This window comes from Pleuronectes platessa, chromosome 21 (assembly GCF_947347685.1).
Source record: "Pleuronectes platessa chromosome 21, fPlePla1.1, whole genome shotgun sequence".
Classification (NCBI taxonomy): domain Eukaryota; kingdom Metazoa; phylum Chordata; class Actinopteri; order Pleuronectiformes; family Pleuronectidae; genus Pleuronectes; species Pleuronectes platessa.
The window spans coordinates 2,135,170-2,158,501 of NC_070646.1; the positions used below are offsets into that span (position 1 = coordinate 2,135,170).

Below are 23,332 nucleotides of genomic sequence, written 5' to 3' on the forward strand. Positions count from 1 at the left end.
CGGCTGCTCTGTGGGGGTGTGATACAGACACAGGGGAGGGGGGGGGGGGGGGTCAGTGGGATCAGACGTTACAACTGCGTCAAGAACATTGAGCAACACTCTGATGTTTACATTTACGACATTCGGCTCAAACTGGATGTTTTTTTCAGGTTTGCAGATTTAAACGTTTTTACGGTGTCAATAGGAAAAAAAACTAAATCCACCTTCTTTGTCAGACGATTAGTAACATTAGTAAAACAGTGATTCCAACCTGAAGTCACAAAATATACCTGCAATGAAATTCTGAATATTTGGGTCAGAGTCTCTATTTTCACCAGCAAAGCAGCTCGATGGCTGGTTTACACTTAAACAGACGCTGCATCAGTATTGTATTGTTTACTATATATTTGTGTTTTCTACTAATCTAAAACCAAGTTCCCATGTTTTTGGTCTTTCAAAAACTGTATCTAGTTGCTTATATTGCACCTTAAGACGCATCTTCCCTCCAAACCTCAAGTATCAAAGGTGATAGTTTGAGGCTCAAAGTGGTCAAATATTACATAGATGCTTTATAAATGAATCAATTTGAGTTGCAGAACTATATATTTTTTCTGTCGTCTCACATGAACCCTCTCATTCCCCTTCATGTTTATCTTGTGACCCTGTGGAGGGGCCGAGTCCTGATGCTGGGAACTAGTGTCGCAACCAGATAAACCAGCTGCAGCGGTGAAATGCTGCGAACACGTGGATGAATGTGTGTGAACAAACAAAGGCAACTCAGGGGAAGGTTTTCTGAGCATGGTCAGGTACTTCTGATAATTAAATCTCATTCTGTTGATAATGATTCTGTACTTTAATCATTTTGAGTTAGGACACTGAGAAATTTCAGCTGTATTGGTGGATTGTGGGAGAATTAAATAATCTATGGTTGTATTTCACAGTTCAGTCACTACAACTGTGTGTATGAGCATCTGCACACAAACCAATATCTGATATTTCATTAAAAACTACACAAAATATTCAACATCTTTATCAAAAAATGTTTTATTCAATAATCAATGACGCGACAGAACAGATGCTTTGGTGACTTACATGAATTTTCACTGAAAACCAGCAAGTCTGTGAAACCTACAACCAGCTTAATAATCATACTTATCATGATTATAATGTGTAATGTGCAGACGACATTCGGAGTAAAAAAAACAAGACAATCAAACACAACAGCTCGTGTTGCGTCTCCTGTGAACAACAATCATCCAGGAGACACAACAGGAGACGAATAACCAAAAAGTAACTGACATTCACTGACGCAGCACAGACAACTGCTTTGAACGTTTTTTAAGTTCCTTCCTTAAAGAGCCACGAATGAAGCGACTTCACAAAGTTAGGACAAAATGTTTAATTAAAATTAAAAAACACTTTATTATCCATCCCCCTCCTTTTTCTGGGAGAATATTTTTTTTGTCTTCAATGGGTTTAAAACAAGAAAAATATTTTACAATTAAAACAAACAGAAAAAAAAAAGAAAACGAAAATGAAACCTGTGTGTTGTGACCATGTATGAGGCTACGTTTCTGTAAAGAGGTTTGTTGATTTGTACTGAAGTCGGTGAATGTGTAGTTGTCGTCCTGTGGACCGGGGCCGGGCTTCCGTGGCTCGACAGCCATGGCAGCGAGGGGACGGGGGGGGGGTCGGGCTGTGGCTGGAGGAACATCAGTACAGGGCTTCGGCGTTACTGCTTCGAGGCCTCTTGATTTTCTCAATGTTCTTCAGGATCATATCATGTAACGTTACCTTCAATAGAAAAGGAAAAGACTTTGTGATCATTGGGGAAAAACTACGCACGTAAAGATGCATGAAATCACACCTGAGCTGCGTGTTGATATATTTGAATTGATGGAGTTAAAGAATAAAGATCTTTACGTACGTATTGATTTCTGAGCTCAGAGACTATGATCTTCAGACTGATGTATTCCTTCTCATCAATCTCGGTTACTGTGCGCCGATAGTCCTCCTGAAGACAAAAGGTGAAACATGAGATTATTATATATTTTTATTAATTCAAATTTTCTGCCTCGGTAACACAGGGAATCAGAGGCGAGAACCAGTGGTGCTGAATTCAAAATGTTTTGTTGATTATTGAGATTCAAACACTGTTCCCTCAGTTGCTGGCTCATCCCAAAACTGAGTCAAAGTCTGAAAAATGTATTTAACAGTCAAATCTGCAGCCTACGCTCAAACGTTACATGAAAACTGTCACACAAACATTAGATGTCACACAAACCATCTTCAGCAGCTTCGTAATGAACAGGAGGTTTCATAATACAAAGTAAAGACCCCTGCAGCTATCTTTAGCTTAGCATCATCAATACAGGAGAAACATGTGGTTTGTGGAGGTCACGGCTGCTTTACTTTCTGGTATCTGCTCAAATATTTTTATGTACATTTACTGCAGCTCTCAGGAACAAGGGTATTATACATTTAATTAATAACACAAAGTTGTCTTGGACTTTCATTCTGTGTTTAGTACTCAGTATTTTAAAATGTTTACTTACCACATGGGGATATTTAGCTATTTTGGAAACCAGCTTGGCCCTTGTGATGTAGTATCTGCAGGTAAAGAAGACAGAAATTATTGAACGGGTCAAGTCTTTCTTATAAAATCACAAAAACAGAACAAACTACAGATGTTAAGGAGCAGTTCCATCTTTCTGACTGGAGCAGGTACAACAAAGCACAATAAGAATCTCTGTAAACCTTGATATCTGGTCGAGGTAAGATGCTGCCTCCCCTTCCACTGTCCGGAGCTCAGCTACCGTCTCCTCCTGGATTGACACACCGAAGTTGTTGCCGTCCTCTATCCTTGGGATGAGCAGCTGGACCCACATCTTGACCTGCAGAAGAAAATGAAACTGAGGAATGCAACATCTGGAATGCCCTCAGTCAAGTCTAAATGTTCAGCAGCAATCCTCTACATGTATTCAAGAGTTAAAGCTTAAAACTCAAAACAATGTTCAACTACAAGTAAGAATAAAAGTAAATATTCTTTGGAGTAGGTTCTGAATCATCTCTTTTAAACTTGTCGCTGGTTTTTCCTTTGTTAAATCAAAGTCTTCTTTAATCCTACACTTGTTAGCTGCAGATGCAGGAGTGATGTTTCTAGACGTTACTTACTGTGTTACATTTCTCTATCAGTGTCCTGATCTCCGGCTTGACCTTCTCAATGAGATCAACAAGGTTTGCGTTGCTCTTCATCATCCCACCAGGCATGACGAACACCTTGGTGCCAGTCACTGGGAGACGGAGAGGAGAAAGAGAAGCCATTTCAAACAAACGAGGAGAAGAGAATGTTATTATAGTTGGTTGATGTAAAATCTTCTATGAAGGTAAAAAAGCTTAACAGCTGCACACTCACCCTTGTCGTCCCCACCTCCATCCTCGAGCTTCCTCTTTTTGGCATTTTGCTGTAACACATAAAAACACGTTTAGTCCCAGTTACTCAGCTCATGCTCTACACACAGTAACTACAGTATTTGAGGATTGAATTAAACTTGAAAGATGGAGCCTCACCGCGTCTAGTCCGTCATGCAGGTTTGAGAGCAGGATGGGGTCGGGCACAGTCAGGTTTATATCCGAGTGGATCTCCTTCAGCTCAGTGATGTTGATGATTGGATCCTAAAGGACAACAAGGATGAGCGACTAGACGAATTTGTTGACTGAGATATTTGGCTAAACCATTATTATGTATTCAGTTAAAACCAGTTCACAGATGTGAAACTATTCAATGCGTTTTCTCTGAATGAACACGTCACTGACCTTCAGGAAGTGATCAAGCTCCAGTAACTTCTTTGGGAAAAAAGCTGCAACTAGTTCCTCTGCCTGAAGGAGAAGCAAACATGTAAATGAGAGATGCTCGAAAACCAAATAGTTTAAGAAAAACTGTGTAATTGTGATCATAAAACACTTCTTTTACAAGTGAGATACTTACTTCTGAAGTGATACGTTCACGGAATGCATCGACCTGTAAACAGACAAGAACCAAAATATCAGACCTACACCAACAATGGACAGATTAACCTTTCCCCTTCGAAATAAAGACCTGTAACAGAGGCAAAGAGCTAAAGAGGCCCCTGAATAACACCAGCTGTTCTAGAACAATACTTAGTGTGAACATGGAGGTGGGGACTGCAGTGAATAACAGGCCATGAACTCGTCAAATGTTTGTAAACATGAATTATGGGTATTAAGATGGAGACGTTCTGTTTATCAGTCAGGTTTGAGGAAATGACTTGGACTTGAAACATCACAAAAATTAAGTTAAGATGATGGACACTATATAATTATACAACTTTCATGTTTATAAAACAGCAAAAACCTACAGATGATGTTCCAGCAAAACATAAAATAAAGAACATTTCGCTGCTAATATCGTTTTAGTATTTGTTACAATTTAATCTTTGTTGACTAATATCATTTGAGATTAACTACTATTCTTTCATGTTTATGTTCTACAAATTTTGTATACGTGTCATATATTAAAATTCACAGATCTTCATGTTATTGTTATCTGGTACAACAACATGTTAAGTTTCCCTCTCCAGGTATAAAAGGTGTTAACATATATAAATCAATAAAAGCATGTAAATAAAAGCAGTAAAAGCAGCATGTAGGTCATTTTGCTTGTAGATCAATGTACATGTCTAATAAGTATAGTTGTGAATATTTTCGTTAGACTCTCAGATGACGTGTCATTTATTAAAACGCAGTATTTGAACCATGAGTTGATGAATAAAACCTGGGGACCGTTAGAACCCGAGGTAACCTGACGCCGGTCACACCGCAGCTAGCTTAGCGGCTAAGGCCCGGCAGGCTCCACGCATGTGCTCCACCCGCACAATCCGCCGCTTGTCAGAAACACGCGGGGCCGGAACGTGGACTTCTCCCCGCTCCTCGTGAGGTTTTGCGTTAGTGTGACACGGCTCCTGTGCGGGAGACGTTAGGGACGAGCCGCGAACATGCGGGACACGGGCCGGTTAGCAGCCATTAGCCTCGCACAGCATGCTACAACCGGAGGGCTAACGAGGCTAGCCGAGCAGAATGGAACCCGGCCGCGGGGCGGTGTGCGGGTGCGGAGGGAGGTCTCACCTTGGTTTTGATTGCATTGTCCACCTTGAGCAGTGAAGACATCTTCTGGGGTCGAGCGGGCGAACAGCGATTGTCCCAAAGGCATCAAACTCACCAGTGCACGAGTAGCTTGTTGCTTGTCAGCCACACTTTGCGGAGCTTAGTGATGACGACATCGAGGCGCGACGTGACGCACCTCTTTCACGGCGCGTGTCCCGGAAACGGACGAAGCTATCGTCAGGAAGAATAAAAAAAAAAATTAAGAAAAAAAATAACGTTAAATAAAACAAAATATAGCTGAGCAAAATAAAATAAACTAAATTATAATAATAATGATTACATGAATAATTATTTAAAAAAATGTGGTATTCATAAATCTAAATTCAAATATAGAAACCAACTTTTATAGAACTGATCATTTATTTCATTCAATACATTTCCAGAATCTCAAATTGTACATATAAACAAGCTCAAGAAGCTTTAACAGATTTGTATTTAAAAACCTTGACTTCCCTGTAACAGATATGTTATTACTCAGATTTTATAATTTAATTTGTATTTTATTCATTCATTTGTTTCATTATTTTAACTATTATTATTACTTTATGTACTTCATTTGTGCATAATGCGGCTTGTCATTTTTGTATTTTTGTCATGGTTCCCTGTAGTTGCGCTAGGTGGCGGTACAGCGTCTTTAACCCGCTTCACTGCTTTGACGACACGCTCACGCGAAGAAGAAGAGGCGGCGACGTCACCGTATTTTTCTCCTCGACGCAGCTGACGATGTAAACAAGAGAAGACGGTCGAGGGCAGCGGGGATCGAACAGGCCACCGTCACCGCAGAGCATCGCCGCCCACCCCCCGGGCCGCCGAACATGGGGCTCCCTGTCACCATCAAAGTCAACTTCCGGGGGAACGTGAAGAGATTCCTGGCGCAGGACCTGGACAAGCTGGAGTGGGAGTCCGTGGAAGCCTGGGTGAGATGCTAACATGCTAACGAGCTAGGAGACGCTGGCGCAGTTTGGCGACAGCAGGAACGCAGGAGGCCGGGGCCTCGACACGTAAACAGCTGAAGGACAGACGGTCCTCCGGCCACTGGGCACCGACGCGACTGACTCATGACGTTCTAAAGTTCGCACACTGCGTCATATTATACGTATAAATAGAAAAACAACCGCGATCTGTGCGCAGTTTGATTCCAGGTGACAGCTGTGGAATCTTCCTTCACTGGTGTTTGGACACGTGAGGGATTTAACCAAATAACAACAGGTCCTGTCTCTTTAACGTGTGTTTCAAACCCACATTTCAGATCAAAGCGTCGTTCGGGATCAACCACTTCCAGGTGAAGTACTTCGATGAGGACAACGAGGAGGTGAGAGCTCGTCCCCTTCGCGCTGTCACACGTTCATAACCGCGTGTTTTAAGTTGCTGGACTCATTGTGATCTCATTCCCTCTTTCAGATCTGCATCAACAGTCAAGGTGAGGAGGTCCTCCATGTTTCCTGCCTCTAGAGCAAACACTACAGATGTGTCATTTAATAATTGGGTTATAACTACTACTACTACTAATACAAAATAATAATACCACTTTTTATTGACATTAAGCTTTTAACAAGGTACACATACACTTTACTAAGGTTAAAACAGAGAGAAGCAACAACTAGAGATATAAAATACACACAATAATAAAGATAGCTGCAGCTGGAAATAGATAAATCAATATTTTTTATAATTGATTTGTTTTGCTGGTTCCTGCTTCTTAAATTTTAAGATTGCCTGATTTATTTGCTTTGAAAAAACACTTTCGAGAGTTGGTTTATCAAAACCACAAATTTGAATATGTCTCTTGTGGTTCTGAGTGATGATTACGGATTTTTTCCCTGTTTTATATCAAAGTATGTTGAATATATTTAGCTAAAAGGACAATTTTTTCGATAATGGAAATAATTTGCTTTAGTTTTCTGTGAATATGATAGATGCTACAAATACAAACACGTTCTAAACATTAAATTCAATGCTTTATCTGTAAACTCCAGAATATAGAAATGTTAACTGATTGATAATCCAAACGACTCACTGTTGATTTTGTTTTTTATTTCAGATGAATATGAAGAAGCCATCAAGGTAATCACTTAATAAAAGACGTAAAGACACAACAAATCTACACACCAGCTTTCACAGTAAACAATTCACAAGTCAGTCAAATAGTAAAGATGTTAGAAATGTGCCACTCCTACACCTTGTGGCTAGATTGAGTCATAACATAGCAACGAAACGCATTCCTATACGTGTGTTGTTTGCATTTTACATATTCGGGTTTCAGTCTCCGGTGCTATGTGCTTGTTTTCCATTCAGAGTGCAGAGAAGCAGGGAAACCAGTTGCACATGAACGTGTACAAAATGAAAGGGCAGGCCTGCGGAGGCCCTCTGAAGACGGAGGTGAAGGAGCTGAAAGGAGACCTCCGACCCGCTCCCCCTTACCCCTCCAGGGTCAAGACTGTGGACAAGGGCACGCAGGTCACCCCCGAGCGAGAAGCTGTAAGGAAACTAGCAGATTCTCTTCCTCAACAGTTTATCAGCACCTTTGTGAAGCTTCTGTTTTCTCCACGTGAAAACCACTTCGTCGCTTGGATACAGAGCCGAACAGAATTAATCACCACTTGCAGATGGTGCTGTTGAATCGTGTCGCTTTAAATATTCTATATGAACTGATGTCTTGTGTTTTTGCTGCAGGTCCCAGTAAAGGACAACAAGGGGAACAAACCAGAAGATGAACCCCCTCCCATGTGGTTTAGAGCTTACATGGAAAAGGTAAAGTTTCATTAAACTTCTACTTTTTCTCCTTCATGTCTTAGACACTTAATCGTTTTTTTTGGCTTTGAGCCTCTAAATCAAACTCTTCTTGTTTCTTAGTTTAAGGATGAAGTGGTGAAAGAGGTCGTTGAAAGGATGTGCAGTGACTTTTCTGGCCAGTGCTGCACCCACAAATCCTCTGATGGGCCCCCTGAGCCCAGCGGGGCCAGTGGTGGACCCATAGGCCCCAGGCCGGGCCCCTCCACCTCAAGCGGGTCACTTGGCTACACCCCGAACTGCAGTAGCTGCACCAAACTCACCTCTGAAGGGGCGTACAAGTGCAGGTAGGCCTGGCAGATCTAAAGTAATGAGCAGCCTTTAGATGAAAGTGGATCAAATCAATTTAGGATGTTTTTCAAACATTTTACAATTATGAATCAATAAGTGACAGTGGTGACGGTTTGTCACTTATTTACTTTTATTGATTCTTTGGACCGTTGAACCTTTTATGAGTTCAGTTGTTTACAGGCACTGTGTTCTTTAAGCTGCTTTATGAGGATTCATGTTTTTGTTGTGTTCTTCCCCGCCAGTGTGTGTCCGTCCTGCATCCTGTGTGAGATGTGCCGACATGGCCATGACCCCAGCCACAACCTCGTGAGAACCAAGACACCTCTCTCCATCCCCGAGCACGGGATGTATGGAGAGTTAAGGTAAAGGCCAAAGACTCAGGAGGAATCCAACCCACCTCTTTGTTTTTGCTAGCAGTGCGAAGCCTGTTGCTTCATCATGAATAGAACTAGAATTAGCTGCGAAGCACAACATGTCTTTACCAACAGATTTCTGTAATTCATGAATTATGAGTGTGACTGTGTTTAGTTCTTGGAAAATAAACTTTTGATAGTCAACAAATAGGTGTTCCTGATGACATTTCAAACCAGGTTCCCACGGCGAGGAGACAGGACAGTGCGCAAGGCCGAGCGACAGCGCCTCAAAGCAGAAAGGAGGCAGCTAAGAGCAGAAGTGAAGGAAATCAAGAAGAAACTGAGACTGGAGAAGAGGGTGCCGCAGTGGAGCGGGCCCTCTACCTCAGGCAGAGTCAACCTGGCAAACATGGCCTCTGCATCCACCCAGGTCCCAGCCCTGCCCCCCCCTGCTGACTCAGAAACAGCCTCAGGTCCAGCCCCAGCCCAAGGTCCCATCCCCGCCCCGGTCCCCGACCCCCAGGCCTCCAGTCCAGAGTAAGCGCCACCCCGGATGGGCGTCCGACAGTGCTGGGTACCTCGAACCCAGCATGGATGCAAAAAAGTCTTTTTTTTCCAAGAGAGAAATCAAAATATGCCATCTTTGTAATCTAGTCTGTAAAAGTGTTTCGCTGGCTGCTCTGGGGTGGTGGAAATGTTGGAACTACCTCAATGTGAAAACTGCTGCTGCTTCATAGATTTTCTAAGAAAAAAAAATGCTTTTGAGCTGCAAAAAAAAAAGATATTTCTGGGGTCCTACTTTTTTGATTCGTAGAGAACAAAAGAGATGGGTGTTATGGGAAACCAGGGCTTTTTTCAACAATGCTCTGTACACTTGAAACTAGGGGTCCCGGGGTCTCGCAAGCAACTTTGGTGCCCACTATGGCTGCCTTGTTTCTGGATGAAAATCTGCCTGACGGCACCCGTCTGGAGCCTGGTACCAAGTTCATCAAGTACTGGAAGATGAGGAACTCGGGCACTATCAGCTGGACCTCAGAGACTAAGGTACCCCTCCCACCCACCGAGAGGACAGGCTCTACTCTCTCTCTGCCCCCTGCTTCTCTCTCTGAGCCCCCACTCAGCTCATGCTTACCCACTAACACCAGCTAAGCTTTCTCACCTTTCTGATACAAGTAAAGCTTCATGTCTGAGATGTTTATTATTTGGATTAAGTTGAATCTTTGTTTGTTTAGTCCGAAGTCTTTGTCATTATTTGAGTGTGTGTTTGTTTGAGTGCGTGTGTGTGTTTGAGTGCGTTTGTTTAAGTGTGTGTTTGAGTGTGTGTGTGTGTGTCCCTCACTTCACCGTGTTTTCTGTTGTGTAACTTCAGTTGCGTGCCGTTGTCCCTGTGCCTTTTCGCATGTGTATATTTCTATTTTGTGTTCCCTGTGTGTGTGTGTGCGTGCACTCAGCTAGTGTTCATGTGGGGAAACCTCGGCCTGGCGTCAGAGAAGAAGAGGGAGGTGCCGGTCCCCTTGCTGCTCCCCGGACAGATGGGGGTGGTCAGCGTGGCCTTTGTCGCTCCGGTGATGGAGGGGACGTACACCTCCCACTGGCGGCTGGCGCACTGCGGGTGTCAGTTCGGCCCACGCGTGTGGTGCAGCATCGTGGTCGACCCCGGGAACAGCCGCAACACACCCGGACACCAGAGCAAAATACTGGCAAGTGTTCGACCGGACGACAACCTGCACGACCGCAATGCTGATGTTATTGTATCCATTTAACCGATGTTGTTGGTTTGTGCTTCAGAAGGAGGAGGTGAGGACGGTGGAGAGGGAGAGGGAGCTGAGGTGTGAGGAGCTCCATCACGAGGATTTCTACTTCCCCTCAGTCGACCTGCTGACTGCACAGGTGCACACACACACTCCGTCGCTCATCAACCACACAACCACGTTTTAATGCTTCTTTTGTCAAAGACTGTGTTTACATGGACACCAAGATTCTGACTATTGACCTCCTTCTGAACATTGTGATTTAAGATCTTAACTTGAGATTCTGATTGACTGTGTCTGCTCTTCTTTTAGGATCTTCTCTCATTTGAGTTGTTGGATATAAATATAGTTCAAGAGTTGGAGAAAGTTCCTAATAACACCCCTGTTGGTAAGAAACGTATAATTCTTTAAACACTTGATTTAACATGTTCAATTCTTATTTTAACTTCCATTCTTCCAAAGTTGCTTCGGTTAAAACTAAGGCTACACTTCACTTTCACTGGTAACACAAGTATAGTGACTTTGTTGTGTTTCCTCTGCTTGATTTGTAGATCTGACGCCCTGTATATCCCCTCTGCCTCATGAGCCTCCACTTCTGGAGAAGGCCATAACTTCACCAATAAAGGAAGACACAGAGGTCACAGGGGTCAGAACACTTTTTGGTAAGATACACACGTCACAAACTGACGGACGAGGAGATGGAACTAAATAAAAAAGTGAAAACGTAGCGGTGAATATAGCGTAAAGTTTGTTCTGTGTTGACCAGGAGTGAAACTGAGGCAGCCGAGGGAGATGTTGGAGCTTGTGACCCAGGAGGAGGAGGAGAAGGAGGAGATCAGCGGAGCCCAGTTCCTCTGTGAGACCGTCATCCGCTCACTCACCTTGGAGGAAGCCCCGGACCACAGACCCCTACGCCGGCTTCATCAGAGGAACCACAAACCACAGAGTGAGGAGACTCAATATTCTAAACCATCTCCACAATAAACCAACAAACCTGTTCTAAGAAATATCCGATAGAGGTTTTGTGTTTGAAGGTTGCTCAGCTCAGGTTTTTCTCTTCTGTAAAACACTTCAGTTGTTTCACGAGGTCCAAGCTTTTGCGTTGAGCGAGCAGCGGAGGCCGAGAAGCTGGAGAAGCCTCAAGAAGGAAACGTGGATCTCGGTGCTCTGAGACTTGAGAGTTCAGATCTGCCTCCGGACACAGGCCTCAACCCGATCAGCCAAGAAGAGGAGACGAGGCCGGGTCAGAGATTCTATTTGAAAAGCGATTTTCCTCTTGAATACACAAATAGTGACAAATATTTCAATGCTCATATTTGTTTTCTGTCCACTTAAAGTTCTTCTCCTGGAACCAGTGACTGAAAACCTGCACACCAGTTCACGTCGTGATCTCGAGGATGAAGAAGTCCTGGTTTTGGACGAGATGCAGATCATGAAGGTCACTCAAGAGGAGAAAGACGAGGGGGCAGCCAAAGGAGACGACTGGGATGAGGTGAGATGGAACCTTTTTTTTATACTCCCTATGACTTTATGTTTTGATGAAGAAAACAAATCATAAATATAGTATATAATGATAGTTGCAGCTTCAATTCACCATGTTTGGCAGTAGAGATTCTACCAGGAGATGACAGTCCTTCATTTCTGTTTGAGAAGTTATGGCAGGACAATGTTTTCACTCCGATATGATGAGATAAGAGGTTTTAGTATTATTGTTTGTGTTGTCATTCTCCTGTGATGACGTCTGTGAATGTGTCTCTCTGTGCGTCAGGTCAGCAGCCAGAGCTCCTCAGTCTCCTCCTGTGACGACTACATCATCGTCCTCCCAGACTGCTTTGACACCAGCCGTCCTCTGGGGGAGTCCATGTACAGTTCCGCCATGTCGCAGCCTGACATCGCTGCGGCTGCTGCTGCTGCTGAAGATGATGATGATGATGATGATGATGAGACCACAGCCGCTCCAGATGTTCAGCAGCTGAAAGACGAGGACGAGCCTGACTGCGAGCCGGGCAGGACGGCGCCGCAGAGCACGAAGGAGGAGGAGTCAGAGGCGGTCGTGGCTGAGGATTTGTCGGTGGAAGTCTGGCTTCCTCCCGTCCCTCTGATCCACAGCAGCATAAACCAGATGCTGTGTGCGTCTCAGACTCTGGACGCTGTGACTCTCACCCCGGAGGTGGTGCCACCGCCGACTCTGGTCGACTCCCTGCTGTCCCCGCCGGCTCTCTACTCACCCAGGTAAGATGGCGGCTCGGTCACATGGTCCTCCGTCGCTCAGAAGTCTTTTATCATGCATACAGAAACTGTCAGAGATTTATCACACTGATAACACGACCTGCACATCTCAAACAACAGGATAATAACACTTCACATAAATGGACAGTGACCACATTTTCCAACAAACCTTGTGTCTCCTGTTTTTAACTGTTGCTTGTTTCCTGTTTCAGGTCTGAGGCTCTGTACCTGGCCGAGGACCCGAGTCCTCCAGCCTGTGACCCATACGAGCCGCGCCAGCCCAGGGTCCACCTGAACGGTGAGAAGGGGAAACGCAGTGTGATCTTTGTTTTGAAGACAGGAAGTCAGGCTGTCACATCATGTGTTCTCATGTGTGTGTTGTTATCTCCTCGTCTGCTCTGCAGTGTCGTCCGGTCTGTCCCGATCAGCAGGCTCCGCCTCCAGTGCCTTCGAGACGTACAACCCCAGACCCAGCAACGCACTGCAGCCGAGGTGCAAAACAACTTTATTTATACACAACGTTAAAATAACATCCGTTCACCAAAATGAGGAACAGACACAAAACGAAACTAAAATCATTCAGAAACAAACTAAAAGAGCAGGAGGCAACTGGAACACATTGTTCCTCGTAACACAATTACACAACCCAGCGTAACCACACCTCTGTCTGCGTCACAGGGGCCAAGGAGGCATCACTGAGGGACTTGTCAAGGGGGCCCTCTCTGTGGCAGCGTCTGCTTATAAGGCTCTCTTCACTGGACCAAACTGCCCAATACAGGTACATCACAGCTCGAACACCAGTCCAACATCCACAGGAAGACGTCAAGAAAGGGAAAGAGTCATTAGAGAACAGCCCAACTGAGAAGTGTCTAGTGTGTGAGGTGTCAGATTGTGACTATCTTAGGATCTTTGTTGTAACTGCGTCTGAACATGAACACATCTGCATCATTTCCCCCAAATGAGCTGTGATTGAGCTTTAAAAACCTGCTCAGCATCAAACTACCGGTGGTAGTGTCCTCTGTAGTTTGAGGCTTGAAGTTTATTGGCTTTTCTTTATGCTCAATCCATCAAACTAGTTTTATCTCAGGCTGAAATGCAGCCGCACTAACTTTCACCTTCTTCTCGCCGTTTGTTTACTGTCTCGCTCTCGTCTTCAACTTGTTTCTCCTGCTCTCCTCCAGCGGGGCATCGACCCGGCCACCAGGCAGGACCCCTCCCTGATGGCCATGCTGCTGGAGATGGGCTTCAGAGACCATCGGCTCAACCAGCGGCTGCTGAGGAAGCACGGCTACAGCCTGCTGCACACCGTCAACGAGCTGGTGCAGATGGCCGAGGAGCGGCAGAACGAAGCCGTCGAGGCTCGGCACTGAGGGGGAGGGAGGGAGGGAGGGAGGGAGGGGGGGGGAGGAAGTGACCTCACAGTCATGATTCAGTGACAGGGTTGATAGTTTATTTGGACCAATAGGACGAGAATGTTACAACGATAAAAAAAACAAATAAAACTGCATTTACTCCTCAATTAGAATAAAACACTCATGAACGGCTTCTTCTGCCTTTTGCCTTTAATTTAGCTTCAACATTTGGATGAAATTAACCATAAATATAAATATGAAAACACTCGTAGATTATTATTACGGATAGTGGTCGACCTCTGCCTTGTTTACCTGGGCCGCACAACTTTACTGTGTGGGTCGAAAAGGACGTAGGAGGAATTAAGTGTGTAACTCTGCTCTTCATCTTCGTGTTGCTGTTGTAGCTGCTTCCTCTGCGCTGAAAAATAACCGTGTGTCGTCAGGGCTCGGCTAGCTCCTCCTCTCGAGCGGAGCGTGAGTATCGTTGAGTGTCGTTGATAAAAAGAAGTGTTTCCGAAGAAGCAGCTCTCGTTCTAAAGGAGACGTTACTGAAGCTGCAGCGGCTGGAACAACACTGCGTATGATATATAATATATTTCCGATCTTTTTCTCGATTTTTCTCGTAGTGAAACCTGCCTAATCAATGCAATCTTTTTCTTACTGTTATTTTAGACGTTGACATGTGGAATGTAACCGTCCGGACGGCTCACCGTTCAGACCCCCCCCCCCCCCCCCCCCCCCGGTGTTTTTTCTACTTGCTTCTTAGGAGACGCCTGCATGACAGGTAGAGGCTTTAGAGACGAGTCGTGTTCTTGTGTCTTAGCACCGTCACCGTGGAAGACGTCCGCTCCCCCCCCCCTCTCGCCTGCATCTCCCGCGCGTCCTCATCCGGCAAACTGAACCCCAGCTACCGCCACTTAGCACCGGTCCAAGCGTAGACGTCTCTGACAACACATTCCATGATCTCTTAGTGGAACCAAGTGTATTCTGTTTCATTAAAAAGCCTTTACAGGGGATTTATCAAAATATACATATGATGGTTTGATGTTATTTGTGGTGAATGTGTGTGTGTGTGTGTGTGTAGATTTAATTTAACGTACGTTTCTGATGGTTTGAGTTGATTCTCCTTGTTTTTGTTTGTGCGGTTGAGGATTTTTTTGAACCATATTTTCTTATGTTATGAACGATTTTTCCACGATTTAAAGGATCGAATTCTGAATATATATCTACTATGCTTGTCAAACTATTCTTCTGCCACTCAGTGTATTCATCAAATACCCGTCAGCTGTCGATCCACCAATAAAACGATTTGCACATCCCTCTCGTCTGTTGATGTGAACCCCCCCACCCAGCTGCTGTACGTCTGACACACGGTTCATTCTCTACTGGGTCACATTATGTCACAAGCACAGAGGTCACACTCCTATGATTGTGCTGCGTTCTTCACAGAATGAGCTTTCACATATTTGAATTGCCTGTGTGAACTTCAGGGCAACAACCTCAGAGCTCCAGGATCAATTAGTGTCGGCTCTGTGTGCTCTGTGTGCACAGTCAGGTGGAAACTACTGCACTGGTTATCTTCAAACTTAATATAGATATATATCATGATGTAGGTCAGAGGCAAAACTCTTTGGCCTGGATCACGACAAAGGAGCAAAATCTAGGAATATTGTTTTTCACTTTCTTTAAGTTTGTTCCTTGACAAACTAAGAATTTAATTTCAAAATAGTTTTACTTAGGACAGTGATTCTAGTTTCTAAAAAAACTAATTGTTATCCTTCATGCGTTGCATTTGTTTATTTCAAATTGTGAATTGTGCCTGAACACGTCTCCTTGAAGGAAGTCGAACATGTGACCTGCTGTGTTGACTGAGCTCTCACTCAGAGAAGGAGGAAGTGATCCTCCCACCTGATGTTCCTGCTGCAGACACACAAGTGTTTCCACTGTCGACCGTAAAGAAAACGACTCTTCATGTCTCCACAGATCTGGACTTTACTCTGAGGTGGTGCAGGGAGGTGAGTGTGTGAAGAAGCGTTCACTGGTTCAGAAGCTGAACCAGTGAAACCAGTCTTGCTGCTTAACTGGGACAGGTGGGCCTTGTTTTACTCTGTGGACAGAAACGTGTCAGACTGACAAACAAGACTCGTTGACTTTACCTCAGGGGACCTGATAGGAGGTTGTTTTTTCACTGTTAGAAGAGTTTAATTTCATAGTTCATGTATTAAACCAGAATCTGTGGAATAACATTGAGATAAAAGCAGAAGTAGCGAGAAAAAAACGAAATTATTGTGCAACTGGGATCATTTGACAAAATGCATCGTCATAATTACACGTTGAAATATGAATTCTTCATTCTGTGAACGGTATAAATAATTCATTGCTGAATTTCCTGGATCTCTGTATTCCCTAGAAAGTGTGGGTGTGTCTGTGTGTGTGCAACGTGCACACTGTGGAATTATTAATATAAATGTTATATTATTACAGTCAGCTGTTTTTTGGAAACCGATGTAGATACAAATATCAGGAATTAAAAAACTGATGATATATTTTCGCCAATAAATATATATATTAAAAAACTATAAGCAACGATTAATGTGTTGGGTTTAAACTTTTATGACAAAGAAATGTAACTGAGGCTTGAAATTTAACAGCTTAACCAAAAACTTTATGAATAAAAAGATAACAAATATAACAAAATACTTGAAATTAAGAGAAAAAAATCTTTTCTGAATTGTGTGTTATGTAAAATGAAAATATTCATATCATTAAACATAAACAAAGATAATCAGCAAATTGATAAATCTGTCGGACTCTAGTAGAAATCCTGTAAATACATATTTGAGTAAACCGTAAACCAGACATTATAATTGATATTGAAAAACCAATATTGTATTTTTGAGACTTTCAAGATAAAACAAAATCCCGAATGTCTTAAAGAAAAGTAGTTTTTTCCCCTTTTGTGGAATTTATTAATCATCACACAATCTCACCTGATCCTAAAAGTGTAGCAGTAAAAGTGCACGTGTGTGTTTGTGTCGTCCTCCTGCTGCTGACTCACATCCTGACATGTGGAGCGACCACAAGCTTTTATTGGTCATGTAAAGGTTTTGTTAGAGAGAGAGAGACTCGTATCAAAGGTGACCGAGCTCCGGAGGAAGGAGGAGAAGAGTTTCTGTGGGTTTAACTTCTGTAAAGTTCTCCTGGTTTCTCTTCTCATTCAGACTTTATACTCTGACATCATGGACCCACCAGGACTCAGTGGCGTGATGACTCCGGGCCCGGACCTGACCAACGGGATGGAGAGGACCAGAACTCTGAAGCAGTTTCCTCCGTATGGATCCATCACTGAGACCCCGACAGGAGAAACCTGCCCCACGTGTCGTGGAACCGGACGAATCCCCAGAGGTTTGTGTTTCAGTCTTTATCACAAATCCATTTCTCACCGACACACAACAGTTTCAGTTCACATCAAGGGAAATAAAGGAACCGGGTCAGAGAACCCCAGACTCGGTTCTTTCCCATCAGCTCTGTGGTGAGAAGAACACAGTTTACAGAAGGACGCTGCTCTTGTCTCCTGTGTTTGTGTGGACAGGTCACAAAGATCAGCTCGTGGCTGTGATACCGTGTAACGACATCAGGCTGAAACCCAGACGCACGTAAGGAATACACAAACATGTGTGTACTCAGACGTAGAAAGTACATTTACTTTAGTATTCACATTTACTAAATGTCTAATACTACTACTTTTACTCCATCCTGTGCTACATCAACTTTCTACTCCACAATATTGTTCACTACAGCTTTACAAATCAAGACTTTACTTGTATAAAATATATTAAGTACATGATATTTAATCATATATATGTACTACTGTATTATATGATGGTAAAGAACAGTACTACAGTTTAATTACCCTGCTGTATATGAAATAGTTAAAAGCTTCTCCACCTTAATAATAATAATAATATAATAAAACAATAACGAAATCACTATTATATTATGTACTAATACATACATATATACACATTAATATGTCTTAAAACATGTTCTAAATTGCACTCTGATCATTTTGCTTTCCCTGATTTGACCTGTTTTCATCACTGTGATGCTCATCAGTTGTGCATGTTTGCAGTAAGCAGTACGTGTGCGTGTCCATGGTGGTGTGTCTCCTGGTCTGCTGCCTGGTCCTCTTCTTCCTCTTCCCTCGGAGCGTCCGCCTGACTCCGGTGTCCGTGCTGTCGGTCATGGTCTACTTCTCCCCCGGCATGGTCGACCTGGAGGTCACAGTAAGTGACAGGATACGTGGAAGATCTCAAGTGAAAGAACCGGCCAGACAATATTCAGCCCCTTTTCAGTTTGGTCCATGTCCCATCTACTTACATGGAGGAGCAGGGATTTATGACCTGCACTGCAGCCAGCCACCAGGGGGCGACTGAGAAACTTTGGCTTCCAATTTTTCTATCTTTATTTAGAGACTGTGGTTTGAACATAAGAAACGTTTAACGCTCCACAAGAGATCGAAGTTAATACTCAATTTCCAAAGATCTACAGCTTCACCTTTAAGGAAAAGAAAACTATTAAAGCCACACTCTGTAACTTTCACTGAGCAACAGCGCCCCCTGCAGCCCCTTGTGTTGTTCAGAAGGTGAAACAGTTGCATAATGTTGCTTTAAAACAACATTTAACAACAGAATGAGCAGTAAAATTATCCATTAAAACTTATTGCAAAGGAATTCAGTTTTAATGCAGCAGTAAACTTTATTACTAAACAGATGTCAGCGTTAAGATGTGTGTATAGATGTACAAGTCTAAAATACTACATATATAAATTACATTCGGTGTATTAAGTATGTTATACTCTCTGCCACTGTCTTTTTATTGGACGTGTGAAACCCCCTCACATGACACATGACTGTCTGTGCAGTTCTGTGAGAAGGTCAAAGTTCACTGACACGTCTTCTCCTCCAGAACCTCATCAACATCACCAACGAGAACTTTGTCCCGGTGCAGGTGGTCGGGTTCAGCATCCAGAGTCTGGTCACCGACATCGTGGTGGCGAAGACCAAGATATCCAACATCACCACCATCCAGTCCCGCTCGCAGAAATCTGTGAGTCCCCCACACGAGGACTCACATCGAGACACAGAAGATTGTTGATAAATGTCCTGACGTCTCTTTCTCTCCCTCCTGCAGTTCACAATTAAAATAAACCTGCCCATCGTGGACATAGGCTTAGAGTAAGTTTGAAATCCAGCTGAGCACGTGACAGCTTCTAACTCAAAAACACAGAGACCGACCCGATGCTTTGTCCGTTATCGTTGACACGTGTTGAATGTTTTGTTTCCTCCAGCTCGTACTGCAAGTCGAGCTCCGTCAAGATCCACACGCTGTTCCTGGAGCTGCAGTAAGTGTCGATCTCCATCTGAGATGAAGGCTTGAACAGGTCTCAGCCCCACAGGCTGTTAGAGGTGGAGCAGCAGAACGGGGCATTTCCAAAAAGTGGTTTTATTCTTTGAAGGGTTCGTTTTTTAAGGAGATAGGGGATTTGAGTCATTTAAAACAAAAAATTAAAAAATATTTTTGTATCTGAAGTTATTAAATGATATTAAAAAAGGGGATAGGTGAACCTATCGAGGGTTTGGAGACATTTTGGCTTCATTCTTGTAAAGTGTGAGGAAGTGAAGATGCATCCTTCCTCTTTATATTCAGTTGACCACAATCCATCCTGTCCACAGTTCACCAAGTTCATCCACTCTCCCCCCTGTTTAATATCTATATCTAGCAGTTGTATGCCTCCACCAACCAGAGCAGTTTTAGTCTACATACATTCTTTCCAAGACTCATATTACGTCACTGTGACCTTTGACCTTTCGCCACCCAAATTGAATCAGTTAATCCGTGAGTCCAGGTGAACGTTTGTTCCAAATCTGAAAGTATTTCCTGGACGTGTCCCTGAGGAATCGTGTTCACAAGGTAAAACATGTGACAGGTGGACAACACTATAAGACATACCGCCCCTGGCCACTAGGTGTCGCTGGCGTGAAGGAATGAAGATATTTCCCTCATGTTTTAAAGCTGCACTGAAGCAGAATCCGTCTCCAGCTGCTTCTCATGTCGTTTCCTGATCTTTTCCTCCAGGATGACGCTGAACATTTCCTACCTGTCCCACACGGAGCAGCTGTCAATCAACTCCTTCGAGTTCATCGACTGTGGCGTCAACTCAACGACCCCACATCCTGTGATGAGAGCCACGTGAGAACAAAGCCGTGTGAAGTCATGAATAACCTTTATCTCCTTCGTATGAAATGTGAACGTGTGAACGATGACAGCGGAGGAAAGCCCTTTTATCTCATTGTGTATGTTGTCGTAGCATAACAACACAACAGCTGTGTGTTGATCACCACAGAGTTATAATCTTGAAATGTGGATTCGTTAAAATCCTTTGTGTTTTAGTGTGAATGTTAAGCTTTCTCTTATTTGTTGGAGACATGCTTGTAAATGTGTATTTCTCATATAATTGAGCCCAATTTCTTCCCAAATGGGAAAATTGTCTGTTCCCATTTTAAATTCATGTATGTATAGTTTGTAGAATTGAACTAATATCGACACGTCTTGTTATCAGTATTACACACATTGTGTAAATATGTTTGTTGATCATCTTTTGCACTTTATTAAACTGCAGCATTTAAAAGAAGTCGTTTCCTTTCTCAAGCATCTTCAGTGGTTTCTGTTTCTTTTGGTTTTGAAATTTCAAAACAGTAAATATTTGATTTCCCAGAGGAAGTTAGCAACATTTAGAATATCCCTTTTTTGAAATTTTTTAGAAATAGACCTTGACATGTAAATCATGTCACAAGCTGAGAAGTGTAAAATATGTTTAATTATTTCAACATATACATAAAGACAATATATGCATTTTATAGATATTCATACATATAAAATATTCATGACTTTGATATATTAACATATTAAATATGTTTTTCATTGGATATTACTCATAAGTTATAATTAAATCAGACCCATCAGCCTGCAGAACTGCACGAGCTCCAGTGTGTTGTCTTTGCTAATGATGGCCGCCAGGGGGCGCGGTTCGGCCGTCCAGGTGGCGTTGTGACGTCAGCCGGGCTCGAGGTGTCTTTCCCCGGAGCCTCGGATCCGTCAGAGCTGCAGGAGGAGCGGAGCAGGAGGAGCGGAGCAGGAGCCACGGGACAGGGAGCAGGGAGCAGGACCATGGACGTGCTTGTTTCTCGGGATGATGTTTTCACTGCGCACGTAGAAGGTGAGAAGGTTTTTTACTGGAAAGTGCACGAAGCTGCTTGTGTCAGTGTTTTTGTAGAAGCTGTGGAAAGTGTATTTTTAGCTCTGGTCGGATGCTCCATGTTGAAGTTCTTGCGCTAATTAATTTGCTGCATGAAAAAAAAAACGCAAGTCCAAGTGGACGTGCAGAGGAAAGAGGAAAACTCAGGCGTCTTATTCCCTGAAGAATAAATCCGGAAGCAAAAGTGTTTCTACCTCGATGCTCCTCTGAGCTGCAGTGTGATAGTAGTGTCCAGGCTCGTGTGTAAACGTGCACGGGCTGCGTGTGCGTGCTTGATGGATATCAGGATGTCAACATCAACAGGATTAGTGTTTCTTTGCTGCAGCAGTTTGCGGAGTGGACCAGTAAAACACACAGATCCCAGTATGATCCACCCACTGCACTGAAATCAATGCACCCCCCTCCAGGTTCAGCGGACCAAAGAGGATTATCCTGAGCAAATAAGACTCTATAGATAACCTCAGACTCCCAATCAACTGTTGTTCAGATCTGTAATGTGGCATTGAAAGCCCGAGAGGTTTGTTGTTCTCCATCATCACCAGTGTGGGACGGTGAAGGATCAAATCCCAGCAGGAAACTGCTGATAGGAGGAAAATTGCATCAAGCTCTTGAGCCTCACAGCTGATAAGCCTCAGTATCTGCTGGGTGTCTCCTCGGTGTGAAGTAGCACTTGTGCTGTATAAGCAAACAGTCCTGAAGCAGCCATTGTCCTCTCATTAAATGTTAACTTGGTCTCTGTGTGTGTTTTGATAAGGTCCCTGCACCGTGTGATCCCGTCTGCCTCCGAGCACAAGGGAGCAAATGCCAATCCCCTGAGAAACTGATTAATCCAGGAATCTGTCACCTCGCTGGAGGAGGTGTGACCCGCTGGCGGAGACATGGGCAACCAGCTGACCGACATCGCCCCCAACACCACGTTCCTGCCCAACTTCCAGCTGCTGCACGTGGTGGTGATCGGCCTCGACTCGGCCGGCAAGACCTCCCTCCTCTACCGGCTCAAGCTGAAGGAGTTCGTGAAAACCATCCCCACCAAGGGCTTCAACACGGAGAAGATCAAGGTGGCGGTGGGGGTGTCCCGGGCCATCAACTTCCAGGTGTGGGACGTGGGCGGGCAGGAGAAGCTGCGCCCGCTCTGGAAGTCCTACACCCGGCGAACGGACGGGATCGTGTTCGTGGTGGACTCCACCGAGCAGGAGCGCCTGGAGGAGGCCAAAGTGGAGCTCCACAAGATCACCCGCACCTCGGAGAACCAGGGGGTCCCCGTGCTCATCCTGGCCAACAAGCAGGACCTGGACTCGGCCCTGTGCGTCAGCGAGGTGGAGAAGCTGCTCTCCGTCCACGAGCTGAGCATGTACACGCTGCACCACGTGCAGAGCTGCAGCGCCGTGACCGGCCACGGGCTCCAGCCGGGCCTGGAGAAACTGTACGAGATGATCGTGAAGAGGAAGAAGACGGTGAAGCACAACAGGAACAGGAAGAGATGAGCTCTGGACTCACACTGTGGACACTACCTGGACAGATTTATCCTCTGCTGGGACACTTCCAAGCCTACTGGTCCCTTTTTAATGGCCGAGGCGATTAGTGCCAACAGAACAACAATTACCCGCGGCCGGAGGGTCAAGAGAAATGGACTCGCTCATAATAACTGAAGCAGAATCGACGTGACCGGGACTGAGCCGCTGCTCTCGGAAACGTTAAGATGCAGCTAAGAGCATTTCTACACTTGTTTTAAAGATTTCTAACCAACCTGTGAGGCGTAGAGAAGTAATATATGAACACGTTAAAATCCATGTCACATGTTAAGAGAAGTCTAGGATGAAGTTTAAAATGTCTTTCACAGATTACCCCCCCCCCCCCCCCCCACTGACCAGCTTGTTCCACGATGTACCGACGCTTCCCAGAATATTTATGCCACGTCTTTGTGTTTTGTGCTGGACAGAGGGACTCTTGTGGTGGAGCACCAAATGATATTTTATTGAATTAATCCTAAGTGCATTCCCCTTGTGGCCACAGAGGTTAAGTTTCATTTATTATAACAGTAGTATTTATACAAATTGTACAAGACTTAATAAATCAAAACACTGC

The 23,332-nt window shown here is 44.1% G+C and overlaps 4 protein-coding genes across 5 annotated transcripts; 3 read left to right on the forward strand and 1 right to left on the reverse strand.

Moving 5' to 3' along the window:
* Nucleotides 1-1,005: 1,005 nt before the first annotated feature.
* On the reverse strand, nt 1,006-5,293 carry psme3 (proteasome activator subunit 3). The gene is made up of 10 exons (XM_053413492.1): nt 5,125-5,293; nt 3,968-4,000; nt 3,796-3,858; nt 3,550-3,654; nt 3,395-3,443; nt 3,154-3,272; nt 2,737-2,873; nt 2,535-2,589; nt 1,907-1,993; nt 1,006-1,773 (listed from the first exon to the last, which is right to left on the reverse strand). Exons 1-10 carry the CDS (start codon nt 5,164-5,166, stop codon nt 1,693-1,695), a joined length of 771 nt encoding a protein of 256 aa, XP_053269467.1. The 5' UTR covers nt 5,167-5,293; the 3' UTR covers nt 1,006-1,692.
* A 569-nt stretch (nt 5,294-5,862) lies between these two features.
* On the forward strand, nt 5,863-13,947 carry nbr1a (NBR1 autophagy cargo receptor a). Of its 2 annotated transcripts, none has more exons than XM_053413493.1 (22): nt 5,863-6,080; nt 6,413-6,475; nt 6,565-6,583; nt 7,205-7,227; nt 7,459-7,641; nt 7,831-7,914; nt 8,017-8,240; nt 8,487-8,606; nt 8,835-9,134; nt 9,482-9,641; nt 10,049-10,297; nt 10,386-10,487; nt 10,661-10,736; nt 10,900-11,010; nt 11,115-11,294; nt 11,424-11,591; nt 11,686-11,840; nt 12,117-12,580; nt 12,790-12,875; nt 12,982-13,069; nt 13,256-13,355; nt 13,759-13,947. In XM_053413493.1, the coding sequence occupies exons 1-22, from the start codon at nt 5,979-5,981 to the stop codon at nt 13,945-13,947; spliced, it is 3,246 nt and encodes a 1,081-aa protein (XP_053269468.1). In that variant the 5' UTR covers nt 5,863-5,978. The 2 variants fall into 2 exon arrangements, with proteins under 2 accessions (XP_053269468.1, XP_053269469.1); XM_053413494.1 differs by having other exon boundaries at nt 5,864-6,080; nt 7,837-7,914.
* A 1,836-nt stretch (nt 13,948-15,783) lies between these two features.
* Nucleotides 15,784-20,623, forward strand: LOC128426650 (transmembrane protein 106B). Its single transcript, XM_053413664.1, has 8 exons — nt 15,784-15,944; nt 17,151-17,334; nt 17,522-17,585; nt 18,062-18,215; nt 18,898-19,038; nt 19,123-19,166; nt 19,280-19,333; nt 20,068-20,623. The coding sequence occupies exons 2-8, from the start codon at nt 17,169-17,171 to the stop codon at nt 20,183-20,185; spliced, it is 741 nt and encodes a 246-aa protein (XP_053269639.1). The 5' UTR covers nt 15,784-15,944; nt 17,151-17,168; the 3' UTR covers nt 20,186-20,623.
* Nucleotides 20,624-21,095: 472 nt separating this feature from the next.
* Nucleotides 21,096-23,332, forward strand: LOC128426862 (ADP-ribosylation factor-like protein 4D). Its single transcript, XM_053413912.1, has 2 exons — nt 21,096-21,208; nt 22,002-23,332. The coding sequence occupies exon 2, from the start codon at nt 22,126-22,128 to the stop codon at nt 22,729-22,731; it is 606 nt and encodes a 201-aa protein (XP_053269887.1). The 5' UTR covers nt 21,096-21,208; nt 22,002-22,125; the 3' UTR covers nt 22,732-23,332.

What these genes read in the sequence shown, in the direction of transcription:
- nbr1a (XM_053413493.1), top strand. Translation starts at nt 5,979, where the DNA reads ATGGGGCTCCCTGTCACCATCAAAGTCAACTTCCGGGGGAACGTGAAG. An exon ending in GGGATGTATGGAGAGTTAAG is followed by an intron (nt 8,607 to 8,834) that starts GTAAAGGCCAAA and finishes ATTTCAAACCAG; the next exon opens with GTTCCCACGGCGAGGAGACA. An exon ending in GACACCAGAGCAAAATACTG is followed by an intron (nt 10,298 to 10,385) that starts GCAAGTGTTCGA and finishes TTTGTGCTTCAG; the next exon opens with AAGGAGGAGGTGAGGACGGT.
- LOC128426862 (XM_053413912.1), top strand. Translation starts at nt 22,126, where the DNA reads ATGGGCAACCAGCTGACCGACATCGCCCCCAACACCACGTTCCTGCCC.
- LOC128426650 (XM_053413664.1), top strand. Translation starts at nt 17,169, where the DNA reads ATGGACCCACCAGGACTCAGTGGCGTGATGACTCCGGGCCCGGACCTG. An exon ending in AACCGGACGAATCCCCAGAG is followed by an intron (nt 17,335 to 17,521) that starts GTTTGTGTTTCA and finishes TTGTGTGGACAG; the next exon opens with GTCACAAAGATCAGCTCGTG. An exon ending in TGGTCGACCTGGAGGTCACA is followed by an intron (nt 18,216 to 18,897) that starts GTAAGTGACAGG and finishes CTTCTCCTCCAG; the next exon opens with AACCTCATCAACATCACCAA.
- psme3 (XM_053413492.1), bottom strand. Translation starts at nt 5,166, where the DNA reads ATGTCTTCACTGCTCAAGGTGGACAATGCAATCAAAACCAAG. An exon ending in TGGAGGTGGGGACGACAAGG is followed by an intron (nt 3,273 to 3,394) that starts GTGAGTGTGCAG and finishes TCCGTCTCCCAG; the next exon opens with TGACTGGCACCAAGGTGTTC. An exon ending in TACCTCGACCAGATATCAAG is followed by an intron (nt 2,590 to 2,736) that starts GTTTACAGAGAT and finishes CTTTACCTGCAG; the next exon opens with ATACTACATCACAAGGGCCA.